We start from the raw sequence: 14,333 nt of genomic DNA on the forward strand, positions 1-14,333 counted from the left end.
CACAAACATATCAAAGCAAAGGCTCAGAATGAAGAAAGACTTGCAACAAAAGTCAAAGATAATTTAAAAAGTTTCTTTCAACATATAAATAACAAGAGAAAAGGGACTTCCGGTTTGCCAAGGCAGCCGCTATGGACGTCTGGAAGGCAAGCTCTGTTTTCCACATTGCTGGGGGACCCTGGAAATGGTCGAAAGTCACCCTGTAGGGGCGACTAGCAAGGAGGGGATTCCTGCTTGATAACGGTAGGGCGGTAGCCCTTCCGCTCGATCTGGGGCAGCCCTCCAAACCAGTGGATGAAAGACCGGCCATAGCAATACGGCTTGTCACTAGGCTACAGACAGCCGAAGTCACATTTACCACCAGGCAATTATAAAGCAGCGCAGATGAGACTGGGTGAGGTCTGCCTCTCTTAAATCCTAACTACTTTTTCCTGCATAAGCTGTTTAAAGTACTTTCCCCCCTGTGGAGAGGGAAGGGGGATTTTATCCCTCCCTCTAGAAACAGTGGCAACTGACTATCCAGGGAAGTTTAAAACGTTGCAAGAATAACCTGATCCTAATTGGAATCTTATTTCTTAAAGTTTGTGAGAATAGAAAAAAGATTTTCTATTCTTACTGAAGATCTGGGTTTTTACTTTTAAAAAAGAAGCAAAACTGAAAAGATTATAAAAACATTGGACTCAAAAGAAAACTTTAAATTAGGGGTGACATCTTGTGGCTAAACCTGATATTACAATTTGTTATTGCTTAAAAGAGACTTGGGCAGCAGCCCAGACAATAGATAAGACCTATGTAACCTTGAGACATTAGCTGTGAAGCTCAGCTGTGTTCCATACTCAGTGACAAAAAAAAAATTCCCTGCATTTTCTGATTGTAAAGCTTTTAACCTAATACACTACTAAGAGAATATGGATGAAGATCAGGAACAGATTCTCTTTATGTTGAAAGCAATTCATCAAACTATTCTAACAGCTACTGATGAAATAAGAGGTTACAGAAAAGAACAAGATGTCAGCCCAGAGATACGAACTCAAACTTTGACTATAACTAAAAAATTAACTACACAGAATATAACAGAAAAAGTGAAACAATTAAATATTATGACAGAAGATTCAACTGATCAACAAATGCAGTCAATGGAAAATCCAGAAAAAGGAAAAGACTTTCTACACAAATCAGAAGAAACCTGAGGATCAAGAAGAAGAACAGATTGAAGAGAAGATAAACAGTTCAGGACAACCACGTCGAGATGGAAAAATAGAGAGACGATTTGTTAGTCCTCTCAAAAAAATGGCAACTGGATGGTTCTTTCTATGTCAAACAATATACATAACAACACAGGGAGATTTATTTGATGATTCAAAAGCACAGACATGGAAGACGGTTTGGCAAAGAAAGAAAGTTAGAATAAGACTGAAGAAAATTGGGGTTTTGATTTACTAGTGAGAATTAAAATAGAATATACTCAAATAGATAAGATGTGTATTTTGAATACTAGATATTGTTATGAGTGGAGATAAAAAAAACTTTGGTCATTTAAAACTTGGAAATAGATATATTAACAGTTGAATTTGAACATTGATTTGCTTATAAGGGTTAAATGTAAAGGTAATTAAGATATATATAAGCTAAAATTTTATCGATGAATGTAATAAATATGTTCTTATTTAGCGGCAATAAAAAATACTAGCTTAAATATGAGATAGTAGATATTAAGAGAAGAAGAGAGGAAGTTTTAAATCAGGGCTTTTCAACCTTTTCACTGATTGTACCACTTTTAGGATATAGCAAGGTGTCAAAAACTTGATGACAAAAAAAAACCCTGTTCAAAGTTGCAATTGCACTGAAATGACATGACCATTTTTCACACTTATGACCATTGCAGCATGCCCAGGGTCATGTGATTTATATTTGGATGCTTGGCAACTGATTCATATTTATGATGGTCACAGTGTCCCAAGGTCATGTGATCCCCTTTTGCAACCTTTTGACAAGCAAAGTCAATGGCAGGGCTGCTGGTGGCCAAGTGCTAAGGCAGGACTTCCCTCCCTCCATCCCTCCCTCCTTCCTCTGTGCCTCACCTCCAGCCATTGCTGCCTTTTTTCATTCCTCTTGGAAGGCACCCTTCCCCCACTGCATTTCTTGCCTGTTTGCTGCTGCCAGCACAGGTGGCTGCCACAGCAGTTGTACATCGGCTCATAACCGGCCTGCTTGATCTCCTCTTCGCTCGCCCACCCTCCTCCTCCTCCTCCTCCTCCTTCTTTCCCTTTGGTGCAGCTAGAGCTGACTTCACCTCCTCCCAAGGCTGCTGCTTTTTTCTCTCTCTCCCTCTCTCACCCAAACTGCCTCCTTTTATAGCCTCTCCTGTCTCCGCCCCCCCTCCTCCTTTCTCATGGGGGAGGGTGAACCAGAAGTGAGCCTGGGGCCTTTGCCTCGCCCCAGCCACTCTGCAGCTCCAGAGGACTCTCTCACAGTCCTTGCCTGCGCTGGCTCTTTCCCTCCCCCGCTACACTAGGCGGGGTTAGGCAGGGCTGCGTACCACCTGCCACTCGTCAATGTATCACAAGTGGTACACATACCACCGGTTGAAAAGCTCTGTTTTAAATGTTGAAATAAGAGAAATTTTGGTTACTAAATTTAAGATATTTGGAAATTACCAAAAAATAAGAATATTATATTGTATTATTAATTGGTTGATGTAAGATGATGAGAATTCAAATAGATAAGACGTATATCCTGAACACTAGATTTTGTGATGAATTGTGATAAAGGGAATTGGGATTATTTAAAACTTGGAAATTATAAATACTAAACGCTAAATTTAAATATTAATGGGAAACTGAAAATTGGGAAAAACCAATCAGGACATTGATTGTCTAAAAAGATTGAATGTTAAAACAACTAGGATATGTATAAACAAAAATTATTGATAAATGTAAGAAAGTTATTTTTATTTAATCGATATAATAAGAATTGTATTAATTTAAATACGAGACAGTAAATACCAAGGGGAAAAGAGAGGAAATATTTAATGTAACAGTTTGAGATCTGTACTAAAGATATTTGTATGTTATTGAATTATTGACCAACTCAACTGCCACGTTGCTTTTCAAATATTTAAATGTGAAATTAGAAAATCAATAAAAAAAAAAAAAAAAAAAACCCCAAGAGAAAAGTCAAGGAAATGGTCGGTCCACTAAAGAGAGAAGATGGCAAGGGAGTAACAAGCAGTTAAGAGAAAGCAGAGCTGCTTAACTCATTCTTTGCATCAATCTTCACACAAAAAGAAACTAGCCCAACCTACCAAAAACATAACTGTAAAAGACAGATTAGAAATAAAAATTAAAATAAGCAAGGAAATGGTGAGAGAACATCTTGATGAATATAAATCATTGGAACCTGATGGATTATATCCCAGAGTTGTGAAGGAACTGGCAGATACTATCTCAGAACCATTGTACCATATCTTTCAAAAATCCTGGAACACTAGGGAACTACCTGAGGATTGGAAAAGAGTTTCCTTCAAAAAAGGAAAACAAAATAGACCGAGGAAACTACAGACCAATCAGCCTAACATCAGTACCTGGGGAAGACACTGGAAAAGATAATCCAGAAACAGATCTGCAAGCATCTAAAAACCAATAAAGTTATAACCAGAAGCCAGCATGGGTTTGTTAAAAACAGGTCATGCCAAACCAATCTTATTTCATTCTTTGACAAAGTGACTAAATTAGTAGACCAGCGAAATGCTCTGGAGATAGTATACTTAGATTTCAGCAAGGCATTCGACAAAGTAGATCACAGCTTACTTCTTGGTAAGCTAGAAAAGTGTGGGATAGATGACATCACTACCAGATGGATTTGTAACTGGCTGATAAACCGTGCTCAACAAGTAGTCCTAAATGGTACTACATCTACATGGAGGGAAGTAAGCCGTTGGGTACACAAGATTCTGTCTTAGGCCCAGTACTCTTCAATATCTTCATAAATGACTTAGATGAGGGAATAGAAGGGGAACTCATCAAATTTGCAGATGATACTAAGTTGGCAGGAATAGCTAACACCCTAGAATGATAAGCTCAAGATCCAGATGGATCTCGACAGACTTGACCACTGGGCTCTATCTAACAAAATGAAATTCAACAGAAAGTAAAGTCTTATACTTAGGCAAGAAAAACCAAAAGTACACATACAGATTAGATGAAACCTGGGTTAAGCAGTAACTGTGAGAGGGATTTTGGAGTTCTAGTGGACAATCAATTAAATATGAGCCAGCAGTGTGCAGCAGCAGCCAAAAAAGCATTAACTGAGGGATTGAATCAAGATCATGTGAGGTACTAGTGCTGCTCTATAAAGCCTTAGTAAGTCTACACCTAGAATACTATATCCAGTTTTGGTCACCACAATATAAAAAAGATGTTGAGACTCTAGAAAGTGCAGAGAAGAGTAACAAAAGTGATTAGGGGCCTGTAGACTAAAACATATGAAGAACGGTTGCAAGAACTGGGCATGGCTAGTCTAATGAAGAGAAGGATCAAGGGTGACATGATAGTAGTGTTCCAATATTTGAAGGGCTGTCACAGAGAGGAGGGGGACAACTTATTTTCCAAAGCACCTGAAGGCCACGCAAGGAACAATGGATGGAAACTGATCAAGGAGAGATTTAACCTAGAAATGAGAAATTTTCTGACGGTGAGAACAATCAACCAATGGAACAGCTTGCTTGCAGAAGTTGTGGGTGCTTCATCACTGGAGGCTTTCAAGAAGAGACTGGACAGCCACTTGTCAGAAATGGTATAGGCTTTTCTGCTTGAGCAGGGGGTTGGACAAGATGATCTACAAGGTCCCTTCTAACTCTGTTATTCTGTTATCATTCATTCATTGATTCTTTTTTTCTTCTTGTTTTTCCACACACATTCATCCTGCATTCAGCTGAGTTTTGTGTTTCTCTTGATATACAAATAGTCCCTAAGTTACAGCTGTTTATTCAGCCACTATTCAAAATTACAATAATGCTGAATGAATGGCACTTAGAACCAGTCCTTGGATTTCTAATCCTCACAGCATCCCCACAGTCAAGTGATTGTGATCTGGTACTTGATGCCCAGCTCACAATTACAATATCATAGTCAGCCATGATCATGCGATCATGATTTCCAGTGTTCCCTGCAGGCTTCCCACAAGTAATGTCATTGGGGAAACTGGCAGGAAGTTGGAGACTGCCATCATGCAGGATTATTGCTTATTAACTTGTGTGTCCTCACTTAACAGTGGTATCTGGGACTGCCAGAATAATTGCCGCTAAGTGATGCAGTCTTGTGATATGGTTTACAACCACATTGCTTAGCAATGGAAATTCCAGCTCCAAATGCTATTGTAACTTGTGGACTATTTGAACTCAATTCTCATTTCCACTTTACAAAGTGGGTGAAGTGCACACTTTGTACTTTTTGCTTCTCCCAGCAACAACAAATCTTTCTATTGGTATTAGCATATCTTAAAATTTCTCTGTATATTTTTCCATTTCCCCTTTAATTTTCAGATCCTTATTCTTCATGGTATATACTGTAAAATATTCACTCAAACACTTAGATTCTGAACCAATCATAGAGGTCATCTGCATAGAAAAATGCACAGACAATATCATTCCAATATCAATATGCAGCTAATGTCATTACAGGCAAATCCAAAATTATCTATATTTAGTAAATACTTTAGAATATTTCTCTTACTCTTATTTCATGATGTTGATATTTTCTCTCATTTAATTAGATGGGTAATTGTTTTGTTGTCATGCATTTGTACTTTAGAAATGTATACAAAGATCTGCGTCAGATTGAACTTGCCTGCGATTCTCAGGAAGATGTGGATAGCTGGAAGGCCTCCTTCCTTCGTGCTGGTGTTTATCCTGAGAAAGACCAAGTAAATATTGCTCAGATTTTCAGTTGAAAGGGAGGGAGGGAGGGAATTGCTAAAGAATTTCCTGTCAATTGTTACCGTTGTCTGGAAGTGCCTTATACCTAAAATCAAGAGTAGGCAATCTTTTTCATGCTGAGGGACACAATACAACAAGCTTACAGAGAGGGTGCAGTGCTATTGCTAAAGATGTTGAGAGGTTGGCCATTTTCAACCAACTTGTGTTTTTGAAAATTATGAAGGTGTTTTAAGATAAGGATTAGATACATTTTTCTTCACAGAAGCCCATTTTTCCTGTCTTTATTCTGTCATTTTCATGCCAAATTATGCAATTTTGAAAATCTGAAACATTAGATTTCAGTAACAATATCTTAAGTGATTTAAGTGCTCTCAGGAGGAGTCGGATACAGGCAGTCCTTGATTAACTACCCTAGTAGGGATCGGAATTTGCATCTCTAAGTGAAGCAGTTGTTAGGCAAAATATCATGTGACTGCACCACTTAGTGATGGCAGTTCCTGTATGATTGTTAAATGAGGATTGCATCTATTGTTAGGCAAGAACTTCATCTTCTCTGCCCTGCCAGCTTGCTTATGCTTCAGCCCCCCCACCCCACCCGCCTATCTCCCACCCCATTTGGCCACCCTGCACTTTGCTGTCCCTAGCTGACTTTTGCCATCTTCTTCCTCCAGCTGCTGACTAGGCATGCTGGGCTGAGGCAACTACTAGCTCTTCATGTGGCCTCATGAAGAGCCAACCAGGTTACTTTTTGCGTTTTGCAGTTGCTAAACTACTGATTTGTAGTCAGTATTCAAGAGTCAAAAATAATGACAAAGCAATATTCTTTTAAGACACTCCAGATATCCAGTCTTTATTGTCAGAAAAAAATAAATGAAATGTGAAGCATACATAGTTAACTTTTATTTTTCATATTCTTTCATAGTGTAGGAATCAAGGAGATAATCAGCTTGGGTTTGATGTATTCAGCATCATTTGCATGTATAAGAATTGTGTAGTTTTTCTAAACCTATATAGTCCCCTGCTGCTTTCTAATAATTTATAGACATTTTTTCATTTTATTAAATATTCTACTTATCTAGGTGAAGGTGAATGAGTAGACAAGATATAGCTTTTGCAAGAAAGGGTTATCTTGTAGAAAATGAATTTACAATAAGAGAATACATTTTAAGAGGAATAATAAGATGCAAAAGAAGTTAACTTTATGCAACAAGAAGATAAAGAATAATATTTGTACATTATCAGTTTTGTGCATTAGCGTAGTCTGCCATCTTAATTAGCCTTTCTGTAAGTTGTGCTGCAGACCTAAGCTCTTTTGAAAGAACTGTAGTTCTGATTCTGCTGTTAGATATTTTATATTGTAACAGTGTCCATTTTTCCTATACACAGGTAGAAAATGAAGATGGAGCTCAGGAAAATACCTTTTCCATGGATCCTCAACTGGAACGCCAAGTAGAAACTATCCGCAATCTTGTTGATTCATATGTTGGGATCATCAACAAATCTATCCGAGATCTTATGCCAAAGACAATAATGCACCTAATGATAAATAATGTAAGTATGGATTGATAATTTATTTTGCCAGGGTGGCAGAGGGATGAAACTAGATGTTATTCTGAGGCCAAAGAGATCATCCCTCATTCTCAAAATGGCAATTGTAAACCCCATAAATTATTAGTTTTTAAATAATAAAAGTTTCTGTTCCCTTCTGCAATCCTGATATTCTTGCAAGAGATTTAAGAGGAAAAGATATTGTAATGATTTGCCTTAGAATTTATACTTGAAGAGTATAAATTGGTGAAATGCTTTGCATTAAATAATAACTTCTGGTAATTAAGGAGACAGTATTGTAGAAGTAATGTGCAGGAGCAACATTTTTTATGGATTTTCTGTGGCACTTGGCTAAGATCATTTTACGGGGCCATATCTCTGGCACATTGCCTGAAAGATGCTTTAGGTTGATCAAATCAAATTGGAATCAATACATCAAAAGAGAATCCACATTGACTTAGGTTGGTACCAAATAATTTTTTGCAGGAAATCTGGAATTTATCTTGAGTAAACAAACAGACAACTTGGATTGAAAATTAATTTGAGCCAGTAGCCATCTTCTGCTGTTTGGGCACAAGTTTTAATTAAAACTATTCCAGCTTCACTCAGAGGAACACAGTGAGGAATCAGATTCCTTATAAAGTTTGATTATACCACTTATAATGGGTCTAGATTCTTACATGCACATATTGAAACTCATAGGACAGCTGTGATACTTCTTTGGCCTCAAATACTTTCAGTCCACCATGTATATAATTATCTCCCATTGTGTAAAAAATATTGGCAGCTATACTTAACTTGATTTTCCAACAAAAATTGCTCCACATTGTCAGGCACTCTGCTAAGAGACCAAAAATATAGGTTGTTTTTTTTTTAATGCAACCCTTTGCCATTAAAAGGTTGTCTGTTCCTGTTTTAAGCTTTAATTTGTTTTTTTTTATTTAATGTATTATGTGAATTCAGCCATTATGGTCTTTGTGTTTTCTAAACATAGTTATATGGACTCAAACAACTATATGATCTATGGAAATCTTTCCATAATGCAGTAAGTTGAGGCCAGAGCAGTCTTCTTCTGAATCATTGAGTGCAGCATCCCATCTGGGGGAAGTGACCTTTCCTCTCACTATTTCCAATGAATAGATAGCTAGGGTTGTGATCTAAACCAGCCTCTTGAAGTTACTCCACTTTTGATCTATCCAACCCAGACTATTGGAAAGCATTACATTTTCTATGCACCCAATATTACCTATCCCTCACAGACCAAGGATTTCATCCACTCGGAACTGCTGGCATACTTATACTCCTCTGCAGACCAAAACAGCTTGATGGAGGAGTCAGCAGACCAGGCACAGCGCAGGGATGACATGTTGCGAATGTACCATGCCCTGAAGGAAGCTTTGAATATAATTGGAGACATCACTACCAGTACAGTTTCCACCCCAGTTCCTCCTCCTGTGGATGATATGTGGCTGCAGGCAGGAAGCGGTGGGCATAGGTAAGTTGGTATATTAGTTAATTGGTTCTATTATGCTATTTGTTAAGAGGAAGGATGAAAATATTGGATGTCACAAAGCCAAAAGCCACAAATGACTGTCACAACTGAATGGGATTGGTCCATATTCTTGACTTGGCACTCTATAGTTGATTCATTCCTTCTAGAATGAATGTGTATTTGTTAGTCAGCTTCTAATTCTGTCATAATTTTGTTCATCAAAATTTTCAAATCAGATTTTTTTGTATAGTGGGTATTTTTTACCTAAAAGAATATTCTTGTATTGCTTTTGAAATAAACTCTTTACATATTGTTGTTGGCTGGTTTGTCTGAAAATGATTGATATTATTTGGAGTTCTGTTATCTTAAATTATATAACTTGTTCTATTTTAATGGGTCTTTTTTCTTTTCTTTACAGCCCAACATCTCAGCGCAGGCCTCCTTCTACTGCATTGCCCCCAGGAAGACCTCCAGCTGTGAGGGGCCCCATGCCTGGCCCTCCCTTGATTCCAGTGCCAGCAGCAGGTTCATCCTCTTTTGTGGCACCACCCATTCCTTCACGCCCTGTACCACAAAGTGCATTTATTACTAATAATGACCCTTTCTCAGCACCACCTCAAATTCCTTCACGGCCGGCACGTATTCCACCTGGTATACCTCCAGGTGTACCCAGGTAAGGGCCAATTCAGATTTCCCTCAGCTATTTTTTTAATTTGACCTGGACTATGGCATAATTCTGTGTCTTATGAAATAGTCACAGTTTTTGTCCCTGTATAAACTTATTAATTTTGAATAGATATAGAAGATACTTATTTAGATACTCTCTAAAAAATTAGAAACTAGCTTATGCAGAATCTTGGCATGGTGCAGCTTTTTTAGTGGTTGAAAGATCTGTGGGAAAAATTAGGTGTAAACTTTAAGAGCCTCCTTTCACATCCAGGGAGGTAATTTTTGTCAAACTTTTTTCCCAAAAATTGAAATGAAGGAGAAGGGAGGAAATGATTTTAGGCTGTCCAGAAGATAAGCAATAGTTCTATAACATTTGCACATAGCATAGGCATTCAGAAGAAGCAGGAAAATGGGCAGGAAGGCACTTATATCTTGGCAATGTCTGTCTAATTTCCACCTTCTATTTCTCTATTCATTTTCTCTGCAGCAGAAGACCCCCTGCAGCACCGAACCGGCCCACCATTATCAGACCAACTGAGCCCTCCTTGTTAGATTAACCATGATCACTATCCAGAGGGGAAGGCAATATTGCTTGTTAACTATGTTATGGAGAGAACTCATGCTTAATCTTTAGTGTAAAGAAGCTCTTTGTAACTGGTCAGTTATAACCAAGGCCCATTTTTCCCATTTCTCCTCCTCCCTTTTCCTTCCCACAGTAACACAACCATAGCCACAGACATCAAAGAATAGATGCTGTTGGTTGATTACCTATAAATAGCTCTGAGAAGCCAAGCATTCCTGTTCTATTTCTCTCTCTGTCCTTGGATCTTGGCTAGGAAAGGATTTGATGACCAGGGTCTTCCATTCTGGGAAGAGGGGGATTGATTTCTTCCTGGTTTTTCATGGTGGCCATACCAGGCCCATTCCACATGGGAACATGGAAGATTATGTTTTGTGGAATTGTTTTGCACTTTGTTGGAAATAGAGAAACAACCCCCTACTTGAGTGATTGTGACGAGAGTACCTACAAATGTGTAAAACTAGAGAGATTGTATTTCCACTAACACTTGTTAGAATTTCCTGCTATTAATGTTGATTGGATCTATTTTCCCTGCCACCCTTTAATTCCTTTGTTATAATATATATGAAATCTTCCTCTTAGACTTTTACCTTCTCACCATGGCATTTTAGTATAACATTGATCAATTTATTTCTATATAGCTCTGAAAAATAATGAAACTGCAAATAAAAAATGGCTAATAAATCCAATTTATAAAACTGGAGCAATATTTTATCAAACAGAATAATTGGAAAGTAGAATGCACCAAGTTGTTTTTGAGTCTCAGGTATAGTGCTGACTTTTATGCCATGCTATCCTTTGCACAACCACTGATTATACAGTACTTCAATGGAAGTGGCAAACTTAGATTGCCAGGTACAACCTGGGATGAACTTGATGTAATACTAGAAAAGACCAATGGCTAAATGCAGGGGATGATTTAATCATTTTCATATAAAATTGGCCAGGATAAATTAGTCAACCTCCAATAGAGAAGTGGTAGGAAGAGGCAGTACTTAAAAAAACTGTGATCTTTTGCAGAGATTACTACTATAGAGACTTTCTTATTTTCTTATGCAGATTTCTTTGTCCTTCAGTTCAACTGAACTATATTTGCTTCTAGATTGAGGCAGATTCTTTATGGCAAACACTATTCCAAGATAGATTAAAGTTCTCTCTGCCCCACAGGAACTAATATAGGAGTCTATGTTCTCTGAAAAGCTTTTTTTATGTTGGCTACTCCATCTTTAGAACCATTATTATTCCAAGAGTTTGTGGAGCAAAACTGGAGACTCATAAAGTAATCTGCCCTCTCTGGGCTGTGATTGTATATACTTCTTCATAAATCAGACTGTATTGGTACTTCTTTGATTCTAGTATTTTTTAAAAGAAGACCCAAGTTGCCCCCAGCCTGCTCTCACTTACATAAATGTATCAGGGATATCTGTGCCCTTCCTGATAAGATAAGATATATGGAACAGATACCATCTGCCTTAATGCTTCCTTCCAGTGACCTCTCTCTTTTTATGTGATCTGAAACAGAAATTGCTTGCCTCATGTCTTAATTCCAGAGTGCTAACTTTGTGCCTTTATTATTGCTTAAATTCTATGTCATTTGCTCGAATAACCAGCACTGCCTTTCTGTAAATGTCCCTCTATTGCCAAAGTCATTACCAAGGGCTTTGAACCTCTTTTGCAATATATTTCTCCAAAAACAAGTGCTTGCCATGTAGCATGGACTTCTCTGTTTTGTTGTCTCTTGATTCTTTGTTACCATGTGTGAAGGGGTTATTATATCTTCTCTCCATCTTTAAAATAAAAAAGCTCCCAGCAGTTTGAGATAAGTGCCTCCATTATGTATCCAATTAATAAACTAAAATAAAGGGAAATTCTGCTGGTGGAAGGTCTCTACCAATTTGTGGTGTTGACTTTTTATGCATTTTTTATTCTATTAGTTCTGAACATATCTTTACTTAAGAACTATTGGGCTTCGAATGAATAGAAAAATGTAAGTTCATGTTTCTATTAACTAACATGTCCAAATAGCAATAGTCTGAGTAATAACTGATTTCTTGAGCCACTTGATATTATTTCTGACTTGGAGGTTAGTAGTATCCAATCTAGTAAAAGCAACTGAATTTACAAATTTCAAAATTAATGGCATTAATGCAGCTAACATCTTTATCCTACCTTTTTTATGGATGTTTACAAGTATTCATCATCTCACAATTAAAAGTGTACTTTAAAAGTGCTTTTTGTAGGATCAAGTGGGACAAATAGAACTGGTCCACCTTGCATTGCAGAACTTGACCTGTCTCTGTAGCAGGAAGACCATTTAATATTGAGAGGCATTAGTTGCTTCTCTCAAAGGAGATTGCCATTTAGTTTTGCAGACATAGGAGACCTTTCAACATGTAGCAATAAATTAATTCAATTGCTCATACAGAAGGATACATAAAATATCTTTAGGTTACCTAGCTTTATGGTTATAGTTTCATATATTTTATGCCTATAATAATCATGAAAAATAGCAGATTTCAGACACATATTTTCTAATTTTTAGTAACATTCTAATTATGATGTTAAATTTAACCTTTACAAATACATAAAGTGAACAGAGTAACAGGGAAAGAAAGGTTTTCCAATCCAATCTTATATCCCAAATTAATACATTTTGCCCAATATGTCATTGTTATTTCTTCATGCATTTTTTACTAAAGTATTTCAGCCCTTACACACTTTTCATTGTATTATGTCTGTGTATATCATTGTCCCAACCTGTTAAATGTCACATCCAATGACATGTTGTTATGAATGTTTTAGATTTCATTTTGATGGCAATTTACATCTTTGCTTTTTAAAATGTAGGTTTTTCTTATGCTTAAAATGTGTAATACATACAAGTCCTGGAATAAAACACTGACTTCCACCCATGACTAATTAGTTTAATAGATAATAGGTCTCCTTAAGGGTAACCTTGGTTAATCCATACATTAGTTATGATTAATAATTTCTCCTTCCCCAAATACTTCTAACATTGTTGCAGGTCTTTCCAAAATATACATAAAATTGGACCTGTCAATTACATCTCTAACCATTTGTGTTATAATTGGAATGTTTACTTGATTATTTAAACTGATGTAAAAAAAAATTAAATGGTTGTTCCCAGTTATTTGGACAAGAGATTTTAAAGTGTTCATTTTCAACACTTCTAAAAACAGGCTACTTTGTATATTTTACTCTTTATTTGAGAGTTAAAAGGAAGCATTCTAAAATGAAATTGCATTATTTAAAAACTGAAAATTAAATCCAGTAATACAATATTTTGCAGTGCTTTTCTTTAAAATGTCTAGACTGAAATGCAGTTTAAACTTTTTAAAAAGTATCTGTTGGACTTGTCCCAACTTGGTCATTTAGAAAGAAAGAGCCTTTTGATTGCATTCGTAGTGAAAGGATACTTTTACTAAAGCCATGTGGTTACAAGATAGGAAAAAGCCAGATCTGAAGTTTGCATGTGAAAACTGCCTACTTAATTTCCTCTTTCCCAGGCCTTCACCCCACCCATTATCTCCCTAGTATCCAATTGTATTTAAATAAATTGTTCTGGTAACAGTTCTGCTGTTTGGCGGGCTTGGTGATGGATCACATTCCATTCCCATGCTTGTTGCCTTAGGGTTGGCCAGCTGCTGTCTCTGACAGGCACTCGGAGTAGTTTCAGTTTCTGGTCTTCTCAATTCAATTCAATTTCAATTTATTTGATTTATATACCGCCCTTCTCCCTTGCGGGACTCAGGGCGGTGAACAGGCACATTAATAAAACAGCGATACCATAATATTTTAAAATATTAAAAGCTAATTAAATTATTTGTCCTGTCCTAAAACCCACTATACTAATATAAAATTAGACCCAATTTAAAATTTTAAAATTTCGGATTTATGCCAGACCGGCCTCTTGGAACAGATAGGTCTTTAGGGCTCAGCGGAAGAGGCGTATGTCCCCCATTGTACGGAGGTCAGGGGGCAGCTCATTCCATAGGGTAGGAGCTGCCACAGAGAAGGCTCTCCCCCTGGGGGTCACCAGCCGGCATTGTCCGGCCGACGGCACCCTGAGGAGGCCTAATCTGTGGGAG

The 14,333-nt window shown here is 37.3% G+C and overlaps 1 protein-coding gene across 2 annotated transcripts in view; it reads left to right on the plus strand.

Annotated features, from left to right (window-relative positions):
* Positions 1 to 13,132, plus strand: part of DNM2 (dynamin 2) — a 228,574-nt gene extending 215,442 nt beyond the window's left edge. For both annotated transcript variants that reach the window (XM_015827536.1, XM_015827542.1), the window contains exons 16-20: positions 5,811 to 5,922; positions 7,322 to 7,486; positions 8,743 to 8,978; positions 9,394 to 9,648; positions 10,132 to 13,132. In XM_015827536.1, coding sequence (XP_015683022.1) covers positions 5,811 to 5,922; positions 7,322 to 7,486; positions 8,743 to 8,978; positions 9,394 to 9,648; positions 10,132 to 10,201 — 838 coding nt within the window. In that variant the 3' untranslated portion in view covers positions 10,202 to 13,132. The remainder of the gene's footprint in view (positions 1 to 5,810; positions 5,923 to 7,321; positions 7,487 to 8,742; positions 8,979 to 9,393; positions 9,649 to 10,131) is intronic.
* Positions 13,133 to 14,333: the final 1,201 nt, after the last annotated feature.

Source organism: Protobothrops mucrosquamatus, unplaced genomic scaffold (genome assembly GCF_001527695.2).
Source record: "Protobothrops mucrosquamatus isolate PMUCROS unplaced genomic scaffold, P.Mucros_1.0 scaffold_215, whole genome shotgun sequence".
NCBI lineage: Eukaryota > Metazoa > Chordata > Lepidosauria > Squamata > Viperidae > Protobothrops > Protobothrops mucrosquamatus.